This window comes from Hyaena hyaena, unplaced genomic scaffold (assembly GCF_003009895.1).
Source record: "Hyaena hyaena isolate Hyena2069 unplaced genomic scaffold, ASM300989v1 scaffold_607, whole genome shotgun sequence".
In the NCBI taxonomy this organism is placed as follows: domain Eukaryota; kingdom Metazoa; phylum Chordata; class Mammalia; order Carnivora; family Hyaenidae; genus Hyaena; species Hyaena hyaena.
Window position 1 is genome coordinate 667,348 of NW_024081241.1, and position 26,154 is coordinate 693,501.

General features: G+C 35.8%; 1 protein-coding gene across 2 annotated transcripts in view; it reads right to left on the minus strand.

Annotated features, from left to right (window-relative positions):
• Positions 1-26,154, minus strand: part of STRN (striatin) — a 95,435-nt gene that overhangs the window by 33,657 nt on the left and 35,624 nt on the right. For both annotated transcript variants that reach the window (XM_039257206.1, XM_039257205.1), the window contains exons 3-7: positions 20,716-20,789; positions 12,250-12,328; positions 9,057-9,224; positions 7,009-7,144; positions 1,096-1,231 (exon numbers count right to left, since the gene is read on the minus strand). In XM_039257206.1, coding sequence (XP_039113137.1) covers positions 1,096-1,231; positions 7,009-7,144; positions 9,057-9,224; positions 12,250-12,328; positions 20,716-20,789 — 593 coding nt within the window. The remainder of the gene's footprint in view (positions 1-1,095; positions 1,232-7,008; positions 7,145-9,056; positions 9,225-12,249; positions 12,329-20,715; positions 20,790-26,154) is intronic.

Below are 26,154 nucleotides of genomic sequence, written 5' to 3' on the forward strand. Positions count from 1 at the left end.
TGATATATGAGCTCAGTAGGAACAAGACAGAAGAGAGATTTGTTTTACTTCAATTTCCCCTTGGTTTCCAAACTTTGTTCTGTTGCAGAAGAAAAAAAAGGTCACTATATAGCCATTAAATATTGCAATGACTAATTATCCCAAATAATAATTACCTTCAAACATTTGCCACAAAAAAGGAAAAGAAGTGGCATCTTAAGAGTTCCTGAAGGGAAAGCCCTAAGGAAAGCCCCCAATTGAAAACTAAGATAGTTATCTATTATTATCTATCTATCCTCTAACATCATCTTTCGAGTACATAAAACTCCAACTAAGGGAGTCCTGGAATTCTTCAACCTCAACAGCAATGTTTCTCTCATTCTCAGTATCTGTCTATCTCTCTCTCTTTCTCCCTCCCTCAAACACACGTACATACATCTGATAGAACTGATCACTTTTGAAGAATTCATCACAATTCTACCTTCCTGGTAGCAACAATTCATTTCCAAACTCCCAGAATGATCTATACTATAGAATACACTTGGTTTTACCTCTTGATTACATGTTTAAAATACTAAATTTGTTTAGAACAATTTGCACACACAAAAAAATTCTATGCCTTGTACAAACTGATAAAATCTACCTAGAATGAGTAATTACATTTTTTAAAATTTGTACTTCTTTTTGCACAGAAGATGCCAGAGATGAGTCTCTAAAACCCTCTATTACATTTTCATACTGAATTTCCACAAAGTCTAGATTTGCAAGTTCTACTACTTAGGCAGAAAACAGAGAACATTCCTTATATGGATTCAAATTATTTTCATGGTATATTGCTTATATTAAAAAAAAAAAAAGAGAGAGATAACCAGTACAACTGGTACACACACACACACACACACATACACACACACACACACACACACACACACACACACACACACAAACAGATATACGCTCTGGATAAAAGGTGACAGTAGTAAAAGTACATAGGATGTTTAACATTTCAACATTATAAGAAATTCACAGCACTCTTCAAGATGTTGTCCTGCTGGTAAAATACTGGTTTCTTTTATTTACTTAATGTCTCTGGTTGAATCCAGTCTGCTTCCTTACCCCATTCTGTTCCATCGCCTGCACTTCTAGACTCACTGTCTCCTTCCTCTGACGTAACCAAGAAGTCAAACTCCTTTAGGGCTTCTTTTGTATCTCGATCTTCACTGCTATCAGGCAATGCTTTTTTCCTAACAATCTAGTGAGAAAACATGCTAAATTAAAATTTTAGGATATTTTATGGAAATAATTTAAATAAAGAAAAACAGTATCTCTATCATTGAATAAGAAAACCCAACTGTTGGTTTCTTTAGAAAGTATATCTTTGTTATGTTAAATAGCTGTAACACTTAACCAAATCAATGGAAAACAGGGATCATTTTGAAGAGATATACATTACACATTTTAAAGTAGTAATTTAAACTTTGTTCAAAGATGGCTTGTTTGTTTTAAATAAACTATTGAAATCAGATATTGAAAACATTGTTATAGTAGATGAGAAGTGTCCCTGACCTACTACTGGACTAGGAGAAACACAACCATCTCTTACATTTCTTGGATGCAGCCTGTGCAACGTGTAGACACTCTAATCAACCAAAACCAGAAACATTTCATACAGCAATGCAAGAGTTTTACAGAATAGAACCATGATAAATGTTAACTCTACTACATCATCCCCTTACAAAATCTAAAATCACACAATGCATGCCTTAAGACTTAGAAAATGGGGCGCCTGGGTGGCTCAGTCGGTTAAGCGTCCGACTTAGGCTCAGGTCATGATCTCACGGTTCGTGGGTTCGAGCCCCGCATCGGGCTCTGTGCTGACAGCTGGCTCAGAGCCTGGAGCCTGTTTCAGATCCTGTGTCTCCCTCTCTCTCTCTGACCCTCCCCTGCTCACGCTCTCTCTGTCAGAAATAAATAAAACATTAAAAAAAACAAAAAAAGACTTATTCAGTATACTGTTGGAGGGGAAAAAAGGTTCCATTATTTCTACTGTTCCAATTTTGCATCAGTTTTCTCCAATAACTCTCTACATCTTCAAATTTTTTCTAAAACCTTGATCTTTCAGACTGGGACTTAACTTAGTTTTAAAAGCAAATCCAATAAGGGCTCTTATGTTTCATTCTATGTATTTAGGAATATCTCTAGAATCACAAATCCAGTTGAAGGATTAAAATTTAGGCTTAATGCATGCAGAGGTAATTTCTGAGACCTACCTATATGCCAATACTCGTTATGAATTATTTTCTTTTTAGTCAACTGTACCACTAAGAGCCCAAAGAAATTAGGATGACTGGTTTGCAGCTTCTTTTCATATAATGGACTCAATATCTCAACATCTCCAGACCTCAGCTTCTTCATTTCACGCAAAATGGAAAGAGCATGAGCTGATCAAACTGTATCACTGGGTTACTGTGAGTGGTTTAAAATTTTTAAGGGTTCAACAGACTGATCAATAGGACAGACTAGAGTCTAGAAACAGACTCTAAGAGATAACAAATAGCTGATTTGTATGACCCTGTTCTCCTGCTCATTCCAGGTATCATGCATCAATTACAGTGCTTTTCATCTAAGATCAGATACAGCCTCAAAAACCCTTCTCAGTGCAGCACTCCAGGAAGGTGCTCTCAGGAGAAGAAAGCTGGTGTCATAAATGAAACCTTATCTGCCTTAACTGTCCTGCTATATATATGTGTGTATACACACACACACACACACACACACACACACACAAACTCAATAGGAGAAATCAAGGATTCTTTAATGCTGCTAGAATAATTGGTTTCACTATTTAGACTATTTCCCTAAAATCAAGACATACTTTTATATTTACAGTATATTCCAATCTCCCATCTACAAATCTATTAAACAAAAAAACAAACAAGACCAATTTGACATACTGTGTACAGAAAATCCATGTTGAAGGTGAATTCTTTTGTAACTATATGCTAATAATTTGTTCTAATTTTCCCTGGGCAGCTAGACCAAGGTCGAAAAGTATCTCTCGAGAGTTATACCAACAAAGACGCTGACCTTCATTGTTCCACAGACACACTACCTAATCCATTTTCTTTTACCCTAGAGACTTGATCCCTCTCTTTTCCTGACCCTGATGGGACACCAGATATAAATTTGATGGACCATCACCAACATCTTGTAGATAAAGAATTCTTGTTCTTGATGCCTGACAGAAAGGGCAGAGAAAACACAGATGTATCTGGACCCTTACATTGAAAGTTTGAATGCATTTTCAACATTCTTATTACTAAGTATGGTAGTAAGTCACAAAACTAACTACTTATTTCCGCCATATAACCCTATGAATGAAGATAGGGAAAGGTGCAGATCACTGTCTATCAAGGCTCCCACTTAAATTAAAACTCCTATGGGGTTTTTTTGTTTGTTTTAAAGTTTTTTCTTTTTAACATGTATTTATTTTTGAGAAGGAGAAAGACAGAGTATGTGTAGGGGAGGGGCAGACACAAAATCTGAAGCAGGCTCAAGGCTCTGAGCTATCAGCACAGAGACCAATGCAAGGTTCGAACTCACGAACTATGAGGTCATGACCTAAGCCAAAACTGGATGCTCAAAAACGTGAGCCACCCAGGTGCCCCAAAACTCCTGTGTTTTTAATGGTTAGGCATAGGCGAAAAGTATGGTTACCAACAAAGAGTAGGATTAGTAATTAGAAGGGGTGGTGTTTGTTGTAGTAAGCACGTATTACTTTTCCTTACATCTAAGGTTCCACCCCACTCTTGCCTTCAGTGAGTTTACAAATCAACTTAAGAAATTAAGGCAAACACTAAAAAGTTATGAGGTACACAGGGTGCCACAAAGATTAGAAAAAAGGAGAGATGGTCACTTTTCAAACCATTAAGAAGAAACATGGTTTCTAACTATGAAACCATGTAACAAACACAACAGTTAATGACTCTTAAATCCCATTACTTTTCCTCCTAAGTATCTGAATGTGGAGACTAAATCTTGCTGGTGAAGTTACCCTTCAAAATTTTAAAGATGATCACTTTATATATACATGTATAATTTCAAGATCTTTACTACACATAACTAATGATACTATAATAAGAATGCAGACCATCATGGTAAAGAAAAATTAGGTGAAGAAGTTGATCATGAGGAAGAAGAAAGAAAGAAGAGGAAATGATCCAGAATGTAATTCAAAGATCAAACTGTAATAGAGAGTAAAGAGCAAGATAAGAGAACATATGTGGCTTTTTGAAGACACCACAACACTATATTATAGCCTACCCACAAACAAGTTACTAATGGCTTTGTTTCTGTATTTTCATAGTTGAATCTATTAAACTATTTTGATTAAAGAAATAAATAACAGTTTAAAAACCTGTTTGTTCACGAAACATTTTAATAGAATGATTTTCAGCCACTGTCTATATAGAGAGCTTTGCAATATGTTTTCTAAGTCATGCTTATTCACTGCTCTGTAGAGTCAGACTTTGAAAGTCCACTTGGTATGGGACTATTAACCTACAGCCATGAAAATTAATGTACTATATACGAAAAATTAGCAAAGCTTTACAAAGAAATAATTTGTTAAGAGATATTTTTCCTGAAAAACTAAAAGGATTTTTGAATCCAGTGCTTAAATGGGTTTATGTATGTTTATATTAGCTGTGCCTTCATTGTTTGGTCACAGAATTGCTACAATCTGCACTAACTGGAAGACAGAATCCTTATAAAATTGATTACTTAACAATTTTTGAAACCAGTTTATGGTCAGGAATTTCTAGTAAGACCATACTTAAAATAATCAACTTATAGATTTTCTTATTTAAATTAATATGATGACAACCAAATGTAAAGCATCACAATCAGTTATCATTTACCCCTAAGTTATGAATAAAGTATCTTGATGGGAAAATAATATCTCAATGCAATCAGCCCATAGAAATCACAAGGCAGTAGAAAATTTCCAAATGATTAGGATAAAGAAAAGGGATCATACAATTTTAGACATTTTCTTTTAGTGGAGGAAATTAAAACACATGGTATTACTACCTTTTGAATAAGAAAAATTGGGGGTGACAGTAAACTGGTGCAACCCCTCTGGAAAACAGTATGGAGGTTCCTCAAAAAATTAACAATAGAACTCCCCTGTGACCCGGTAGTAGCACTGCTAGGAATTTACCCAAGGGATACAGAGATGCTGATGCATAGGAGCACATGTACCCCAATGTTCACAGCAGCACTCTCAACAATAGCCAAAACATGGAAAGAACCTAAGTGCCCATCAACTGATGAATGGATCAAGAAGATATGGTATATTTATACACTGGAATACTACATGGCAAAGAGAAAGAATGAAATCTGGCCATGTGTAGCAACATGGATGGAACTTGAGGGTGTTATGCTGAGCGAAATAAGTCACGCAGAGAAGGACGGATACCATATGTTTGCACATATAGGTGAATTAGGAGGAAGCTTACGGAGGACCGTGAGGGAGAAGGGGAAAAGTAGTTAGGGAGAGGGAGGGAGGCAAACCATGAGAGACTCTTGAATGCTGAGAACAAACTGAGGACTGGTGGAAGTGGGGGAGGGAGGAGGGGGGTGATGGGCATGGAGGAGGGCACTTGTTGGGATGAGCACTGGGTGTTATATGTAAACCAAATTGACAATAAACTAAGAAAAAATATATAAAATATCTTCTCACAAGAAAAAAAAAGAAAAATTAGGGGTGACTACTTGAAGTTCAAATAATATCCATGACAAGACTGCATCAGCAGAATGCTACTGAACAGTGGCTCAGGGAAACAAGAATCTGGAAGTAATAATTTGAGAGTCTCTGACGGAAGCAAACAGCATCAAGAACAGAGGAGTTACACGCAGAACGCATATATGCCATTTTCATATACAACACCTCATTTATTCCTCACAAACTCCTCTAAGGATAAGATGGGTATTTATAATCTCCATTTTACAATCTAAAAGACTAAGCCTAAAGGATAAGCAGCACAGGTAATTAGTGTAACAGAAATGGGACTTAAACTTAAGGCTTTCAACTCTAGGTCCAGTTAGCTTCACTACATTGCTTTCTACCTCACTCTCCTTAAATACACATATAAGAGGAAATGTAAACATTTTCCTAGACAAAGCAAAGCATGACTTCATCTATCACTCTGAAGAGAGGAGGAGGCTGGAAGGAAGAGGACAGAGAAGAGGAAGAGGAGGGAAGAGGAGGGAGGAAAAACAAGGAAAAGAGGAAAAAAACAAGAGGGGCTGAAGGTGACAGAATGGAGAAGGGAAGAGAAGGGAGAAGCAAGAGATACTTTTTATGCCAGGAAACCATCATGGGAAAGTCAATAAATTTATAAAGACCTAAACAAAACTGCAGACCAACTTTAAATATGTTTGAGGAAATCTAATGGCAGAATTCTGACAGTCTACAACATTTGTCTACCAAAGCAACCCAGGCAAAAGACACAAAACCCGCATGATTAGAGGTGATGCCAGTCGCCATCAGACACCATAATGGGTCTGTCAGCTCTACTGTCTTATACTACCAATGACACTGCATTGTTATAACACACACATTTTTTACCACATTCACCAGCTCAATCGAAATACTCAAGTGTTTAATGAATTAACAAGTCAAAAAGTAAAAACCTCTAAAGATTTTTTTATATTTTAAGTAATCCTTCAACCAACATGGGGCTCAAATTTACAACCCCGAGATCAAGAGTCACATGCGCAACTGACTGAGGCAGCCAGGAGCCCCAAGGAGTAAGGACCTTTAAGAGAAAGGTGCCATCCTAAAAATATTCTTGAATTTTAACTCAATACTAAAACCTCTTCGGTTAAATGTCCCCAAATTCACACACAAATAATTAAGGGTTGAGGTTGAAGCACACAAATTATTTTTCATTTTTTTCACACACATTATTTTTAAAGTACATGTAACAATACGTAAAAATATTAATATCTGAGTCTCCAACTCACCGTTGAAGTATCAATGATGCTTTTTTCTCTTCCATCAATGTCATCATCTTCATCTTCATCACTGAAATCTGCAGCTGCACTTTCAAGGAATTTGAAATTATCCAGCACAGAGGCAGAATCCGTTAACTCGGATTTTCTGGTTTAAAACATGTAAATCTTGTTCAGTTAATTTTTTAAACTCAAGATAAGCATTAATCCATGATATGTTGCACTAACTTCTGTTTACAGTGAAACTATGATCCCTCAAATCATGTTATGAACTACACTGATTCTTATCCATTACATTTCCATGGATTTTAATTGGAAAAGCACTGTAAGAAGTCGTTAGTCTTTTAAAAGTACTTTATAATCCTAACTATTCAGACTAATGGCCCCTCCTGACTCAGTATTCTTTTGATACCAAGTCAAACTTAATGTGTTTCTTTTTAAAAATATTTTTCTTATTACCTCTACTTCTATTTTTTCTTTTCTTTTCCTCTCTGCAACTCTTCTCCTGACAATATAAATTTCTATAACTAAGAAAGTAACTAGTAGATAGGTCAATTTTCTCTGATGCATTCTTACATTTCTGCTGAACAGCTAAGGAGTTGTAAAAAGTAAATGTGCATATGAAGTAACTAAAAATAACCTACCAGTCAAACTAATACTACTACGAAACTTGATCCTGTTAATGAATAAACTATTAATCTTTTTGAAATGACTGACTTTTCAAATATATACAATTTTAATTTAGTCCCTCAAAATAAATCTAGTAAACAATTTCCTAATGGCCAGAATAGGAAGATTTCTCTCCAGTGCATTAGGAAATGTTTTAGGTAAGAAGGAATTTTTTTAAACAAACAAAAAAAATTTAACCACAACTATGGACAAAATTTTCAAAACAGATAAATCTTACATTTCAAATCTGTTGACAGCTTTGTTATTGTTTTTTTCTACCCTATTCTCTATCCGTACATAAATCAGACAGATTCAGAAGAATACCCTTTTCAGTTTCAAAAGACAGGTCAAGGACAAAACACAAGACAACTAGAGTGGTCTTTTCTGAACATCTTTATAATGACTTACAATAACCCTTTAGGTAAAAGTATAATCAGGAATAAGGCCTGCATTGTCTACATCTACACAAAGAAACAATCTAATCTTACATTTATAAAAACAAGTTAGTGTAGTCTAAGTTATTACTGAATACATTTAAGTCTCCAATGACATTTGTTTAGAGAACTTAAAAGTCCTATTTTTGAGCCTTTACCTAAATCCCATAATTTTAATGTTCCAACTAACAGAAACGATGTTCTTACTAGAAACTGTATAGAGTTCAATTAAAGCATTCTTACAGCCTTAACATGCATTAAAATGAGGTAACATAATATTTAGAATTTCATAGAATCTTTGACTTGTTATTTAAGAATCATGTCAACATCTTTTTCAATAAAGCATCTCCTTATTTAACTGTTCATGTTCATTTTAAACAGAATTACATATAATTGTATGCTATATGATCCAAAATGCAAAACAAAATATTTCAAACAGCTACTGAATTTTTCACACTGATTCTAGCAATTAAAAACATACACTTAAAACAGATATTTTTCAAAAGAAAGATGAGATACAGTATTATTAAATACACAAATGTGGTTAAGAAAAGTTTTACTTCTAAAAAATGTGAGGAATTTATGTTTCTAGGTCACCAGGAGTGAAATTTCATTTTTACAGATTTGAACTGATTCTCCAAAGATGATCTTTTGTGAAGTTCTAACGGTAAGTGACTAAGCTTCAAGATGTTAAAATCTGTATTAAATCTATAAATTTCAAGCAAATAAAAATATTTTAAATAAAAATATTCTTAAAATAATCACAAATAACTCTAATCACTATAGGTTATCTTCTACCAAATGAAATTTCCATTTTTTTATTAAACTTTATAAAAAATTATTCCTATAACAGTATCCAAAATTGCAAGTATCACAAGCTTCACCCATAAACCAAAAAAACACCATTTAGTAAGAACTAAAATTTTAGCTAAAACACTTTCGAGACAAAATACTTACCCAATCATTGCTGTCTCTTTAACTTCACCCTCTGTGCCATTTATAACTGAGTCCTGATTTTTGTCATCTTCCCGGTCAGTGACGTCACTTGAAAAGCCCAGGAGAGCTCGTACTCGTTTAGATTTCACATCTAGAATAGTATCCGTGTAACCCACCTCCTGTAGATACCTGTGTGTGAAGAGGATCCTTACAATCCAGTCATTCTGGAATCAGTATTCTATAACTTAACATGTAAATAAAAGTATTTCTTTAAATCCACTGCCTGCATAAGACTTAACAGTACAGTACTATGCTGGTAAGACTGGCTAATAAATAATCTTCCAGCTGCAGATGGAGATGTCTCTTGCAGTACCAGCCTCTATGGTCACTGAAAAAAAATCAAAGAACTATACAATACACCATTCATTACATTTATCATAAGAAGAAGCTGTTCCTTAATATACCTAATAGCACATTCTTTCTTCCAGGCAGGACTGGAGCAAACTCACTCTCAGATTCTTAATGAAATGCTATTTTATAACAGTAATGATCTTAACCAGTACTCTTTTTACATTTCTGATATAAAGTGTTTTTGGATCAACTGTTTGAGATCTAGAGAGAATATTTCTAGCATATTTGGTTTCCTCCAAGACATACAACAAGAACACATTCCAAAGAGTCATTTCTACAGAAAGGGAGCTTTTATCCTAAGCCAACTCTAAAGTAAAAATAGCCCACAATTCAATTGTGGATGTGGGATGTGTGTGTGCACATGGATGTGTATGTTACAGAGAGCCAGTGGCACAGAAAAATTAGGTTTGTACAGAGAGCTTGACCTGGTTCTAACGCCCATTTCTGCCACTTTCTTCCTGTGTGACTTTAATTCTCCTGAACCTCAGTTTTCTTCCTCCTAAAAGCAACACACCCTAGTATATTGGGTGGCATACAGAAGGCACTTGATATCCATGAACAGCAAAGATTGACCAAAACAGACCAAAATGGTAGTGGCAAAAACATGAAAAAGGCAAACTGTCATTAACAAATGTGACAGACAAATATTAGCCATGAACCTGTAAGTAAGCATCAAGTCTATGAAATGAAAGAGAAAACAAAGGTGGACAAGATAATTAGTTTCAGGTCAGTTTATTTTAAGATCTGGTATTAACGGATTACAGCTCAAAGAGGTATTTCACAAAGAGGTATAACCAAAATGGAGTAAGTGTATCTTACCAAATCAAGACACTCATTTTTCAATACTATCCAATACTTATAGAAAGGTTTTAATTAAGGACACCCAGGTGGCTCAGTAGATTAAGCATCTGACTCTAAGGAGTCTAGCAGCACAGAGCCTGCTTGGGACTCTCTCCCTCCCTTTCTACTCTTTTCCTGTGTGTACATGTGCACATTCTTGCTCTCTCTTCTTAAAATAAACTTTAGAAAAGAGGTTCTGATTAAAATCTGAATAAATGTTTAACTTTCCTGAATTTAATCAGGTGTTCTTACAAACCAAAACAAAGGTGTTATGTTTTTCTGTTTTTAACAGTTGATACATACCTATCTTTGTCAAAATCACATTACAAATAACTGCTTCAAAAACTGCTCTTCCCATAGGTAAGCTGGCATTACTAAAGAGCTACCCCCTGGTTTCCATAGTGTAGTGGTTATCACATTCGCCTCACTAAAGAACTACCTCCTTATTCACTGATGGAATATCACCTTTTCTTTGAGGGACAGATTATGAATCTCTTAAAGTTTTTGAAAATTATCTCTCAGATTGCTCACGACGATAACCACTTCTCATTTAAAAAGCCAGCACTTTGAGTGAAATAAGTCAGGCAGAGAAGGACAAATACCATATGTTTGCACGTATAGGAGGATTAGGAGGAACTTAATGGAGGACCATGGGGGAGAAGAAGGGGGGAAATAGTAGGGGAGAGGGAAAGAGGCAAACCATGAGAGACTCTTAAATGCTGAGAACAAACTGAGGACTGATGAGTGGGGGGGGGGAGGAGGAAGTGATGAGCATGGAAGAGGGCACTTGTGGGGATGAGCACAGGGTGTTATATGGAAACCAACTTGACAATAAACTATTTGTAAAAAAATAATAAAAAATAAAAAGTCAGCACTTTAAGAACACTGATTTATAAAAGAAAAATGCAAAATCATATTTAAGACCAAAGTGAGGGCACTAGTGAAAATCACTTATTAAATATTAGTGAATTCTCACTTTCTTTAACTTTGAATAGGTAACAAATACGTAAAAGGACACAATTTCATATTCTCTCTCCCATTAGTCAAAAGGAATGGCTGGCACAAATCCACTCTGGAAACCACAGATGTAGACTATTCACAGCAAGCCCCAAATCCAAAATAGGTAGGAAATTTCATTTTACTGAAGCACAAATTGGAATACCAATTTCAAATGTGATATGCAAGGGTCAGGCACTACTATCTGATATCTGAACCTCATTCCAGCTCATAACACATTTTATAGGAGAAAGTACATGTTAGGGCAATATTTGCAAATTGGGGAATATAAAGAAGTTCTTCAGTCTATTTAAAATAGAAAGTTTAAAAAACATAACCCAAAATTTTACATCTAAATATTGATAAGAGTTTTATTAAGGCACATGTTCATTTATGTACAAAAGATGCAAAGAATAACTTTAAGCACATAGAATTATTTAAAATGTAGCCATAAGTGTGTATTAAAACTTAGAAGCTTAAAATTATACTCTTTGAGGGATGCCTGGGTGGCTCACTCGGTTAAGCGTCCAACTCAATTTCGGCTCAGGTCATGGTCTCACAGTTCATGGGATTGAGCCCCATGTCGGGCTCTGCACTGACAGTGTAGAACCTGTTTGAGAGTCTTCCTCTCTCTCTCTCTGCCTCTCCCCACACCCCTCAAAATAAATAAATAAACATTTATTTAAAAAATTATACTCTTTGATAAAGCTAAAATTATAAAAGAGAATAAAAGACAATTTATTCTTGGTAAGTCTTATTAATATTTAATAAAAATAAATTCTACCACGGGGGGGGAAATGTGTAACACGAAAAGGAACACTAATTCAATTAAGCTTTTTCACAGCAGCAGTCTAAAATAAAAGCGATAAAATTATTCTACTGAATTGCAAATGCAAAAAAAACCCCATATATATAAAATATATCCTGATGAAATACACTTCTCTTTGTTTAACCACAGGATACTTACTGTCTGAGTAGTTGCCGACCTTGTTTCCACATTAACTGGCTGTTTTGCTGTGGTTGGACTTCTGTTTCATTACCTTCATCTGGAAAACATTAAATCATAATAAAAGGACCCTGTTTTGTACAGTAGAGGGCATCTCAATTCATAAAATATGCTCAATAAAAATTTATAAGATCAGAATATGCAAAACTACACTGTAAGTGATGTTTTAGGACAATGTAAATTCTGTTTTTTAAATCTAATTTCCATAACAAAATATAAATTCATTACTGCTACTAGATTCCCCTGATTGTAGGAGAATTAAAATAACACTTTCGCAACCTCTAGTAGCCTAAGAATTTTCCTCCAGGACAAAGACCTATGCAAATCAAGTCACAGAACAAAAGTCAAATGAAAGTATTACGGAGTAACACATCAGAACCAGAATAAGGTACTCAGGAATGGTGACAAAAAAGCCAGTCTGGTAAAGAGTAGATAGGTAAGAAATAATTTCAATCCACATCTATGTCCTTTACTAGTTATTAAATGAAAACCTCAAGTATTCTCTTGAAGACATTCTATGAATGAAAACCACCTAAGCCTTGTAAAGCTTCAATTCATCATTTGGTAGACACTGAACTCTTTTAAGATAGTAAAATAAAAACAGCCCTCTCTGTGATAAATCTGGACTACAGAATTTCCAAACTATACTCTGACTCAACTTTAAAAATACAAAAAAAGTTCACACTTTCCATCAGCCCTTGATCAAACTGTAAGAAACTGTGATCTCTTACAAAGTTTTATTCAAGTGAAGATATAAAAGAGACTGGGAAAATTTGTTTTATGATTTTGATGTTAAGCATTTACTATGTTCCAGATGCTATGCTAAAAACACGTTATCTTTTTTAATCTTTATAACCTCAAATCCCCATTTTAAAGATGAACAAAATGAGTTTTACAAGGTAACTGTAAGATTCCCAAGTCAGAAACACAGTTCTAAGCGCTGAAATCACAGGTGACTCCAGAGTTCTGTTCCCCCCTACATGCTCTCACTACAATGAGAAGAAATTAGAAAAATACATAAATGAGAATTCTGTCTTCCATTTTTGTTTTTCTCCTTAAATAATTAGGCCAAGCTCTGTGATATAGCAAAGAAATAGCAGTAGAGTGGGGAGCAGGGTGGGTATTAAGATAACTCAAAAAGATAGAGTACTTTGGGGTAGGATGACTTCAGAGAGTATACTTCAAAATAAATGAATGAATGAATGAGTGAATAAATAAATTTAAAAGAGAGCAAAATGATGTCCTAAGACTAAGGAAAAACAACACATCTGCTTCCATTGACCCACAAATTCAGGAACTATGGATCACAAATGGTTACACAAATTCAGGAATACATTATGGTATGTTCTAAATATATCCCTTTTTTAAGTGAAGTAACCTATACTTGCCAAGTAAGAACATGTGCACTGGCATTTCAAAAGACTAAAAATTTCAGTTGTGAAAGAACTTTTGAGGTAACTTAACATCCCATCAGAATAGGCCTAAATCCTTATTTTTTTTTTTAATTTTCAATGTTTTATTTATTTCTGAGAGAAAGAGAGAGAGACAGCGTGAGCAGGGGAGGGGCAGAGAGAGAGGGAGACACAGAATCTGAAGCAGGCTCCAGGCTCTGAGCTGCCTGTCAGCACAGAGCCCAATGCGGGACTCGAACCCACGAACTGTGAGATCATGACCTGAGCCAAAGTCAGATGCTTAACCGACTGAGCCACCCAGGCGCCCAGCCTAAATCCTTTTTACACTATCCTCAGATATATCCAACTGCCTTTGCCTACTTTGGCAGCTAGCAATGTTACCAAAGTGTGACACATACACTCAGTGGAATACTACTCAACAAGGAAGGAACACACCAACATGAAGGAATCTCAGATGCACTGTGCTACGTGAGAAAAGTTAGAATCAAAAGGTTATATTCTGTATGATACTGGAATTCATATAAGTTTCTGGAAAAGGCAAAACTACAGGAACATAAAACAGATCAGCGGTCATTAGGGGATTAGAGTGGGGAATAAGGGTAGTAGTAACAAGACTATATATGTTTGTGAAAACAGTAAAAAGGTAAATTTTGCTTATGTAAATTATATCTTTAACAAAAGATAAATTAAGCCAAATAAGATAAGAACGCATCTTCACCCTCTATAAAAAACTGTATTTGTACACTGATATAAAATCTGACTTCCTGGGTACCATGATTTTGTTTTTCTTGTTTTTTTTTTTTTAAGTCTTGAGTTAAAAGAAAAAAACTTTTCTACCTGTGACCCTGATTTCTCCCACCTTTCTTTACCCAAGTTAAAACTTACAGTTTTCTCAATCAACTATCAGATTCACTCTTAAGTTATCAAGTTTACAAAAATGACATAAAAAAAGTGAGGATTTTATTTAAAGTGTAAGAGTTGAATTGCTTGGTAATATTAAAAGTACTTGACTGGTACTCCCAGTCACATTGGAGAACAGGGACCCGATTTACCCTCCTCCTTGAAACAACTATAAAATAAGAGAGATGAAGTCATGGTCATGACACTGGACATCAGGCATCAAAGGACGATGATCCCTGAGAGAAGGGAAGCACGGAGGTGAGCCCTATGATTATTCCAGCTTACTGCCTGGATAGTGTTTCTAGATCAAGGCACAGGGAGGGAGAACAAAAACCACTATCTGTCTGAAGAAATAATGGCTGAAAAGTTCCAAGTTTCATGAAAACTATGAACCCACTATGAGATCCAAAATCAAGAAATCCCAAGCACAAGAAATATGGTGGGGGTGGGCGAGAACCTGGGAACTATACCATAACACATTATAATGAAATTGCTTAAAACCAATGATAAAATGAAAAATCTTCAAAGCAGCCAGAGAAAAAGGTCATGTTCTACATACGATAAATTTGATAGAAGATATCTCATCAGAAACAATGCAAGCAAGCAAAATAAAGATGTTTGCAGATGCACAAAGGCTGAAAGAAGTCATTGGCAGCAGCCTATATAAAAGTCCTTGAGGCAGACGGAATATGACACCAGAAAATATGGGTCCACACAAAGGAACGAAGAGCACTGGAAAGACACTTTTTGTATTATTTAAGTCTCTTTAAAAGGGAAATGACTGTTCAACAAATAATGTAGGGTGTGACTTACAACATAATAGAAGGAAAATGTGTGAGAACACCTACCAAAGAAAGAAATGTAAATACACGGTTACAAGGTTCTCAAGCTACGACAGAAGTGGTATACTGTCATTTAAAGATAGATAGCGGTTAGTTTAAAAAAAAAAAAAAAGTATACTATTAACACTAAAGCAACCACCAAAACAGCAAAGAGTTAGAGCTAATAAGTCAGCAAGACATAAAATAGAACCATAAAAAAACTGATTAACCCAAAAGAAATCTGAAAGGAAAAGGCAGAAAAGAACAGACTGAATAAACAGAACCAACAGCCAAGGTGGTAGCTTTAAATCTAACCATACTGATAGTCACATCAAATGTAAGTGGTCTTAGAATATTGAATAAAAGGTAAAATCTGTCACTCTGGATAAAAATATTCTATTCTTAATAAGTACCTGACTTCTAACATTAAATAAAAGAAACTGAAATATGGAAAGATAAATAAGATTTTAATATAATCTGGGATAATATGCTCCTAAAACAGAAATGTAAAGTTTTAGAAATAGAACAAAATAGAAAAAAAAAAGTCAGAAGGGAAACTAATTTTACTGTAAAAAATGTTTCAGAAAATGTCTGGATCATCAGTTAAAAAAAAAAACAAAACTAAACGGATAAAAGAACAAGGACAGAAAAATTCCTCTTTAAAGTTTACCGGGTGGTGGATACACCACCTTCTACCCTCTCCTGGTCACTGCCCTTGTCACTGTCACTTACAAAAACCTCGATAATGCTCAAAACCAGGCTTACCTGCTTCCTCTGCAACCAAACGTTTACATCATCTTGAGGAAAGTTACCATGCATGTGGGTGATCCACTTCAGCCTCTCTAGCTGTCATACCTCAGATCTTGACATTATGAAGAACAGACACAGATGCAAACTCACTCTCTGAGCATATCCTTCAGGCTCATACTCCCACCTCACTAGTTCTTTCATTTCGCTGGGTCCTTAGATCAGGGGCCAGCAAATTACAGCCTGCAGGTCAAATACGGCCTGCTGCACTCATTAATTTCTGTGTTGTGGCTACTTTTACGTTAGGATGTCAGAGCTGAGTAGCTGCAACAGATTAACATATGGCCTAAAAAGCCCAAACATTAGTATCTGGCCCTTTACAGGCACAGTGTGCTGGCCTGTCCCAGACCACACAGCCCATCGGCTTACTTTTACCCATTAGCCACCTTTGTGTCTTCACTTCCTTCCTTCTCTAGTTTTAGTTCACTATCACTTCAATTGTTCTTTAGCCAATGTCAAGTTTCTCCTTCCTTTTGTCTCTCCATAAATTCAATGAATTCAGTTATTAACCACTTTCATTCTACTTAACTCCTACCCAAGCTGTCAAGTGTATAAACCAATCCTTCTATATAAACTCATGATCACACGCCTTGACTGGACCCTTTTAGCTTTTCTCAGTTTGTCCTCCTGCTCATTATTATTTTAAACCTTCTCTACTTTTCTTAATCCTGTTACACTCTTAGCAGATAAGCCAGTCTTATGCATAAAACTATCATATTAAATACCCACCACCAAACTGAAACCCAAACTCACAAACCCAACACCTAACTTCTATACTCTTTCCTGGGGACAATAAAAGACGTGCGCGCGCGCGCGCGCACACACACACACACACACACACACACACACTTACACACACACACACACACACACACACACACACACACACACTTTCCTTGACCCCAAGGATCCTTTCGGTTACCCCTTCACTTTTACAACCTAAATTTCCTGAAAGATGACTACACTTAGTCTTCATTTTCCACTCACATCTTTGTTTCTGTCCTCACCTTTCTCCTAAAACTGCCTGCAATAATGACCCGTGTACTTAATCTTAATCTTAAGGGTACTCTTCAAAACCTCTGGCCATTAATCATAGCGCTGTAGAGTCCTTAAATGTGGTATCCCTCCCTTCTCCCGTTTCCCTCCTACCATTAAGATAATTCTTATCAGTTTCCTCTTCAGCTTTCTACCTTCTGCCCGTTTTGTAGAAGAGTACAGGGCTCCCATTCAGTTCCTCTTCTTACTGTGCATTAAGTCCCTGGATAAGTTCTTCCTCTCTAGCAACCTGAGTGCCCTCAGTACTACAGTACTACTACGTGCTGAGGCCTCTCAAATCTACGTATCAAACCCAGACCTCTGGTTGGAACTCCAGACCCACATAGCCAGCTGGCCACTAGCCAGCTTCCTCTGACTGCCTAACAAATAAATCCAAAAGTGAACCTATCATTTTCTAAATCTATATCTGATCTAGTTTTTAAAACTAAGGATGTGGGGGCCATCTTTGAGTTTTGAGTGACCCTTTTTTTCATACCTTACATGGAAACAAGAACAAATTCCTGCAGATTTTACTTCCTAAGTACTTCCTGAACACACCCACTCTCTTCATCTCCGCTGTGGGTGCTCTGCGAAGGCAGCTTTCCACACTCTGCCAGGCGGCTGGCACAGTCCTCTGCAGTCTCCCATCACCCACCCAGATCCTCTCTCATATGCCTGCTACGCCTGCCGCCAGTGGGATCTAAGAGCAAATCTGATCACAAGAGTTAAGGTCCTTCAAATGTCTTCTCAAAATTCTTAGGGTAAAAGGTGAACTCCTCAACATATTTTACGAGACCCCCATGTAACATAATTTACCATCTGCCCCTCTGGTTAACTCTATAGCTGCATTTAGAAATACTCCTTCCCCGGTCTTCCTCTAATAGCCAGTTACTTTACTTCTCAAATGTGCCATATTCTTCCCTCTTTCTCCTACCTTTCGTTCAACAAAAATTTAGGAAGTTCACCTTCCCTGGCCAATTCTTACTTGTCCTTCAGATGCTAACTATTCATTTTCTGCGAAAAAGCCTTTCTTGACTGCTTGCGACTCGGTTCCCTACTATTGTGCTCCATTAAACCTATTACCTTCCCCATTACACACGTCAGTTTACTGTAACCACTTTTTTCTTATCTCCCCTGTAAAAATCCAGTAAGGCACTGTTATCTTATTCACTGAATTTGGTGCTGGGTGTGACAATCACTACATATTTAATATTTGTAAATAAATAGTCTGAAAGATCAATAGATGGAATCACCCTAGGTACTATGTGTTGTATACTAAGAAAATAAACCTGAAAGTTAGGAATTATTCCTTCTATTTTTCCCAGTTTCAGGTAAGGAGGAGAACAATCTCAGAAAGACTAATATCACAAGTATTTAAAGTGTCAGGGCAGAGTTAAGAACTTATATGCATAAGAGTCAAGCTTTGTCTAGAGCCACCTGTTATAAACATTTTGTATATACTGCAACTAGACCTTTATACTCCTAAGTTAATACTGAAAACTTAGGAAATAAACTATACAGAAAAGCACTGATTATTTCACTTCTGTGAATTAAACAAGATACTTTCAGGACAGCATTTATTAACAAATAACCTAGATTTAAAAAAAGAAAAAAAATTTTAATTTAAGTGCATCTCAAGTCAAAAGAAGAGACAACAGAGTGAGACAATAATTTAAAAAAACAAAGCAAAAAAAGTATGCCACTGATCAACTGGTACTGCTCTTAATCTCAAGGATTCAATATTCAGCTGTGGAAATGTATTAATAACATTACTACACTGAATTCAACTATAAAAGCAGCACACTCAGAACTTATTCTGTAAAGTTGTCTTTTTTTTTTCCCATACACTGTTAACTATAGAAGCAGTATGGTTGGGGCGTCTGGGTGGCGCAGATGGTTAAGCATCAGGCTCTTGATTTTGACTCAGGTCATGATCAAATGGTTCGTGAGTTCAAGCGCCTCATCGCCTTCTGTGCTGACTGTGCAGAGCTTGCTTGGAATTCTCTCTCACTCTCGCTTTCTGCTCCTCCCCTGCTCACACACATCCTCTCTCTCTCCAAATAAATAAATAAACTTCTAAAAAAGTAGTGTGGTAAAATGGACTAATATGAATTTTGGACCCTCTGCGTATGGGGCATCTGGGTGGCTCAGCTAGAAGGGCATGCAACTCTTGATCTTGGGATGGTGACTTTGAGCCTCACGTTGGGCGTAGATATTACATACATTAAATAAATAAATGTTAAAGAAATATACGTGCTTTTTCAAGTCAAAAGACCAGGGCTCAGATCCACATTCACATTACCTAATAGCTGTGTGACCTTTTGGAAGTTTCTGACTTTTTGGAGTTCAAATTTCACATAGGTAAAATGAGAGCAATGTCATCTTTATGAGTAACTATTTAAAGCTAATATATATAAAGCACCTAGTCCAAGGCATGTATTTCAGCAAATGATATAAACAATAATTGAGATCTTCACGTATTTGGTCTAGAAATTTAATCTGAAATTATGTCAAAACACTCTCATTTAAAACATGGTAACTTTTGAACAACTTTTCCTACTATCGCTTATTCCTACTAATAAGTCAATTATATCTATATTCCTTAATATCTGATTGTTTAAAAAGTGCTATTTTGGTAGGGATGAAGGGGAAGAAAGAAAAAAAAAAGAATAACACAAAAAGATAATAGAAGTTTTAGCTGGTAAAAGATGGTCTGGCTACAGAAATCTCCTGTGGGTAAGGGTCCAAAAACAATCTTGCACCTGTGACTTGAGGGATGAGGTTGAGGAGATTAGGAATTCCCTGTATTTGAGAAGAACTCTCTGAACTCCATCGTTCCTTCTCTTTCTCTCAGGATTTCAAGGGCATGATGTACTTTAAAAAGCACATCTCAGGGCACCTGGGTGGCTTAGTCGGTTAAGTGTCTGACTTTGGCTCAGGTCATGATCTCGTAGTTCGTGAGTTCGAGCCCGATGTCATGCTCTGTGCTGATAGCTCAGAAGCCTGGGACGTGCTTCAGATCTTGTGTCTCCCTCTTTCTCTCTGCCCCTAACCCACTCACACTCTGTCTCTATCTCTCTCAAAAATAAACAAACATTAAAAAAAATGTTTTTAAAAGAAAAGCACATCTCAAAGTTCCCATTAATACTGGGAAAACCCAGCAAGACACAGTTATGTCAGTGCATTACTCCAAGAATTCTGATCCTTCCAGTAAGTGGAGAACAAAAGAGAAAACAAGGGAAGAAGGGGAAGAAAACAAAAGAGGGAAAAGGAAGGTGATGGAAAATAATCTAAATGACACTAAAGGTTTGGTGCCAAAGATAAGGAGGTCAGAAAAAATAACTAATATGCAAATAATTAGAAATTAACTTGCCATCATAAATATTATTGCTACAAAAAACTAGATATCAACTTCTTTTTAATCACTTAAACTTCCTTTAAAATCAGCTTACCAGAATCATAGCATGGAGGCTTCATATCTCCCTGATTCAATTCTGTCCCATATTTCAACTTGTGGTATTTGGCTCTAACAAAGAAATAAGAAAATACAAACCATCTTAAAACATATTGAGATTAACTTTAGGATATGTAATAGGAATAGTCATCATAGCCTTCTATGATGTCAAAGCAGTAATAAAAAGTGCTTTCATTATTAGTTTGTTGTTATTATACCACCAAATGCCATCATAACAAATAGAAGAATAACACTGAGAACCATAAATCTTTGTATAATTACAAATGAACCATACAACATTCTAGTCTCTGCAGTATTCAAATTTTCTTGATGATTGCCAAAGTACAATTCTACTACAAAAAGCAGTAGATAAGCTTGGATTGTGAAATAAACTAGTTAGAAGACTAACCTTTCTCAAAATCATGTATTTAAAAAGAAAAGTCATCTAGTGGTATGTATATAAAATGGAATATTATGCAGCCATAAAAAGGACAGGATATTGCCATTTACACCAACACGAATGGACCTAGAGGGTCTTATGTTAAGCGAAATAAATCAGACTGAGAAAGACAAATATGGTTTCACTCGTATGTGAAATTTAAAAAAACAAAACAAATGAATAAACAACCAAAAAGCAGACTCAAACCTATAAATATAGGAAACAAATTGAGGATTATCAGAGGGAAGGTGGCTGGAGGGATGGGCAAAATGGGTGAAGGCGAGTGGGAAGGAGATAACAGGCTTCCAGTTATGGAAGGAATAAGTCACAGGAATAAAAGGCACACCGGAGGGAAGAGAGTCAATGATACTGAAATGGCATTGTATGGTGACACACGGTAGCTACAACTGTGGTTAAACATAGCATAACATATAGAGATGGTGAATTACTACAGTGTAACCTGAAACTAATGTAACAGTGTGTGTCGGCTATAGTCAAAAAGTGTTTTAAGTCATCTATAATACTCTTTGCCTTGTCAGGCAATTATGATTTGCCAAGGATGCACTATGGTAAACAATACAAAGGAGAGGGGGGGAACCAGCCCAAATCACTCATGTTGAATAAGATATTTCGGTAGGATGAATAAATTTTTTTTTAATAGTCAAGATATCCTTTGCCTTTTCAGGAAAAACTCAGAACTGTAGACAGAAATTCTTAACCAGTTCCCTTTAAAAGCTAGTTGAATTAAATTATTTCTGGCTAACCTGATTTCACTATCTCGGATTTAATCATCTGAAATCAGAAAAATAATACTGATAAGGTAAAAATTTTAAAGTTCAACAAGAAACGGCCATACTTATTTCACATACTTGTATATTCTGATAGGTTTGCTGCCCCAAAATATTGAGGCCATTTATAATAAATATTCAATGTAATAAGGTTATACAATAATTTGAAAAAGCAAAGTAATAATTTGAAAAACTAAAGTAATAAAGAAGGAATAAAAGGATAATATAGCCAAATTTGAAAGTTAATTTTTTTATAAAACTGAGTACTTAATATAAAAAACTTTATATATTTGAAAAATGATATAAAGGAAATGAAAATTATTTGCTAAAATGTACAAAGTACTGGATTCATATTAGTCTGCAGTTACAAAAGAAAATTCAAGGTTTATATAGAGGGGAATCTTAAGAAAACATGAAAATTACTGCAGCGCCTAGGTGGCTCAGTCAGTTAAGCGTCAGACTTTGGCTCAGGTCATGATCTCACAGTTCGTGGATTCGAGCCCCACGTCGGGCTCTGTGGTGACAGCTAGCTCAGAGCCTAGAGCCTGCTTCAGATTCTGTATCTCCCTCTCTCTCTGACCCTCCCCTGCTCATGCTGTCTCTCTCTCAGAAATAAAAAACATTAAAAAAAAATTTTTTTAAAGAAAACATGAAAATTACAGACAGCTGATGTTCTATTTAAGGTAGGTAGTGGGTATATGAGTAGATTTTATATTAGTCTTTATATGTTTTACATATGTGCAAAATGTTTTGTGATAATATATACCCATTAAAAATTTTAAAAGTATACTTACTTTACATATGTATGTTATATTTATATTTAACAAGCATAGAAGATTTCTGGAAGGATACATGATACATAAGACATTAACTACTAAGATTTCCTTCAGGAAAGGAAATCAATGAACTTATGCATAAGGGAAACCAAACTGTATTATTTGGTTAATTAACAATATGCATACATTTCTTTTTTTTTTTTTACTTTAGTAAATATTCTTGTTCCAAATTAACTAGAACATCTTTTTTCTCTATTCCTAATGCTTCTGTGAGTCACAAAGATTTCATCACCAGATTAAACATTTCCTGCTCTATTTCAATGTATTTGTAATAATGTTGATATTAGAGAGTGATATTTATAGCCACTTAACTTTACTTATAGTTACCAGAAAGTAAACAAGGTTCTTAATGAAATTGTCAATCTTCAGATTTTTCAAGTACCATGAAACAAAATAACAATACCTCCTAGAAGTCAAATAGCAATTGAAAGTAACTTGCCTGGAGGCAGAATAAAAGTAGCAACAAAATATTATGGAGTTCATTTATATACATACATAGAAAAACATTTCAAACATAAAATACTGCACTACAGTGCATTCTAGTGGTCTTAGGAAAAACTGCAACAGAGTTCATATAAAAAAGGGAATGGAAAATATTCTTTGTAAGCTACGTAGCAAAAACAACACACTACAATCTAACATTTCATTAAAAAATTAGACTAAATAAAGAACTGTTGTGTTTACCACAGGTGTGTTCCCTTAAAGGAGAGTCTCTCTATTGAACTGTTAAATTCACTGGAAAATAATTTACTCCCAGAACTCTTCTTAACTCAGCAACATTCCTTTTGAGGCCAATATGCTAAAATATCTTTTCACTCATTGTTTGCCATGGTTTTCACACTTCATCTGGGCTACCTACCAATCCTCTTGTTCCCTAATCTTTTTGTTTAAATTGGACTGTAAAATAACAGATCTCCTAGCTAAGAATTCTACATCTGATGCATGGCTACGCTTTCCAAATGGCCTTTACTGGGTAAAAGAACATAAAAATTGTACAATAATTATGTTAAATAGGTCCCATTATACTTTTGTTTCAAAGTCTATTATTATTATATATAATTGGTAAGAATATGACATAGCATCCCAATCACATTTTAAATGTTCATGATAAAAACAATCTGATTAAATCAATGAACTGTTTTTGAATTCTTATGACACGTCAGGTACTGTGCTGGCTGCTAGGAATAACCTGCTGTTTACAGTCATTTTAGGGGGAGCAAGGAGATGCCTAAGACATAGAAATTAAAATAACTATAGCACACTGTGTTAAGAGTAGTCATACTGGGGCGCCTGGGTGGCTCGGTCGGTTAAGCGTCGACTTCGGCTCAGGTCATGATCTCACAGTTTATGGGTTTGAGCCCCATGTCAGGCTTTGTGCTGACAGCCTGGAGCCTGCTTCAGATTCTGAGTCTCCCTCTCTCTCTGCCACTCCCCTGCTCGCTCTTTCTCTCTCTCTCTCAGAAATAAACAAACATTTTTTGGAAAAAAAAAAAAAAAAGAGTAGTCATTATCATGGGGCACCTGGGTAGTTCAGTTGATTAATCGTCCAACTTCGGCTCAGGTCATGATCTCACAGTTTGTGGGTTGGAGCCCTGCTACAGGCTCTGTGCTGACAGCTCAGAGTCTGAAGCCTGCTTCAGAGTCTGCCTCCCTCTCTCTGCCCCTCCCCTGCTTGCATTCTCTCTGTCTCAAAAATAAACATTTTTAAAAAAGAGTTATGAGTTATATCAAATGTTACAGGAATTCAGAAAGGGGATTATCTAATCCTGACAAAGGTGGTGTCAAGGAGAGCTACCAAAAAGGAGGTAACATAAGAGATTTTGCTAAACCTCAAAAAACCATTGGTTTTCCAGTCAGACGAATAAACTGATAAAGAAGATTTCCATAGAAGAAAAAAGTGGGGGTGGGGGGATACACAATGGGTAATAAAAAAACAAAAAAAAAACACCAAACGTGTGTGTGTGTGTGTGTGTGTGTGTGTGTGTGTGTGTGTGTGTAGGACTAGAAAGGGGCCTGGCTGTAAAAGGTTCTACTAAGAAGAACTTGGAAAAAAAAAAAATTCAGTCTAGAACTCCAAGTGCCTCCCACCCCCACCCCCACCCCACCAAAAAAAGAACTCGGAAATTAGCTAGATATTTTAAAGCAGGAACAGAACATCTGTATCTCAAAAAGTGAATCCTGTGAATGTGGTAAATGAATTAGAATACGGAATTATTAGAAGCAAAGAGGACATGTGGGGTTTTACAGCAGTGGATGAGAGAAACAGGAAAAAATGGAATGCTTCAGAATTGTATTTTATGTAGTATTTAAAGTTCCTGAGTAAATCTTGGATTACACACTGTATACTCTTGAAAAGTTAGGTATAAATGTTCTCATTTTATATATTCTATCACACTTTAAGGAATGCCTTGATAAACTCATTGCTAGGCAAGTAATTTTTCTGCAGTATTAAAGATTCGGTTTCACTTAATTTTGGATCTTTTTAAATGGGACTACTTAGAAAGCCTGTAACACAGAAATTCTAAATTATGATCCTTGCACTGAGGTGTGTCAGGTTAATTGACAAGATGTCTAGAATTTGCTGTTCTAAAATAGACCAAGATGAAGCAAGACTGACAAGAACATTAACTGCTGAGGCTTGGAGGTGTATATAAAAGATACCAGTCTCTTTACATTTATGTTTCAAATTTTCCTCAATAAAAAATTTCTTAAAAGTTCTTTGCTAAAGCATTAGAAAAATAATTTCAGAATCAAAAGAATTGAAATGTTCTAGAACTCCAAAATCGGTAAGACTTACTGACATTAAGGCATTAGAAAAATAATTTCAGAGTTAAAGAACTGAAATGTTTAAGACTCTAATCCACAAAGAAATGATTTTTTTTATTCCTTAATTTATTACACATAAGTAGTGCCATAATAGCAGGAAAAATCTCGAATCATTCCATAAATTTCACAAGATACAAATCAGTGACTCTTTTTCAGGAGAATTCCATTAGTTGAAAGAAAACAAAATGTCTTAAAGACCTAGCCAGTTCTTTATCTCTTCTGTTCTTCAAAGTCAAACTACTTGAAAAAATAAGCGACCATATCTGTCTCCACTTTATCTGTCCTTCTCACCCCGCCAACCTCTGTGATCTGGTTTATGTTCCTGCCCCCTCCCTGAAGCTCTTCAGGCAAGGCTGGCCACAAGCTCAGACCTGGCAGATCTGCCTGACTCCTTTCAGGTTATAATTGTCAAACTGCCACTTTCTTTAGCTTGCGTCCAACATACTGCTCTCTCCTTCCTTCTCCAACCGATCCTTTGCTGGCTCTCCTTCCTCTGCTTTCCCCTCAAACTTTTCCATTCCCTGTGGCTCGGGCTGGCTCTCTCTTCT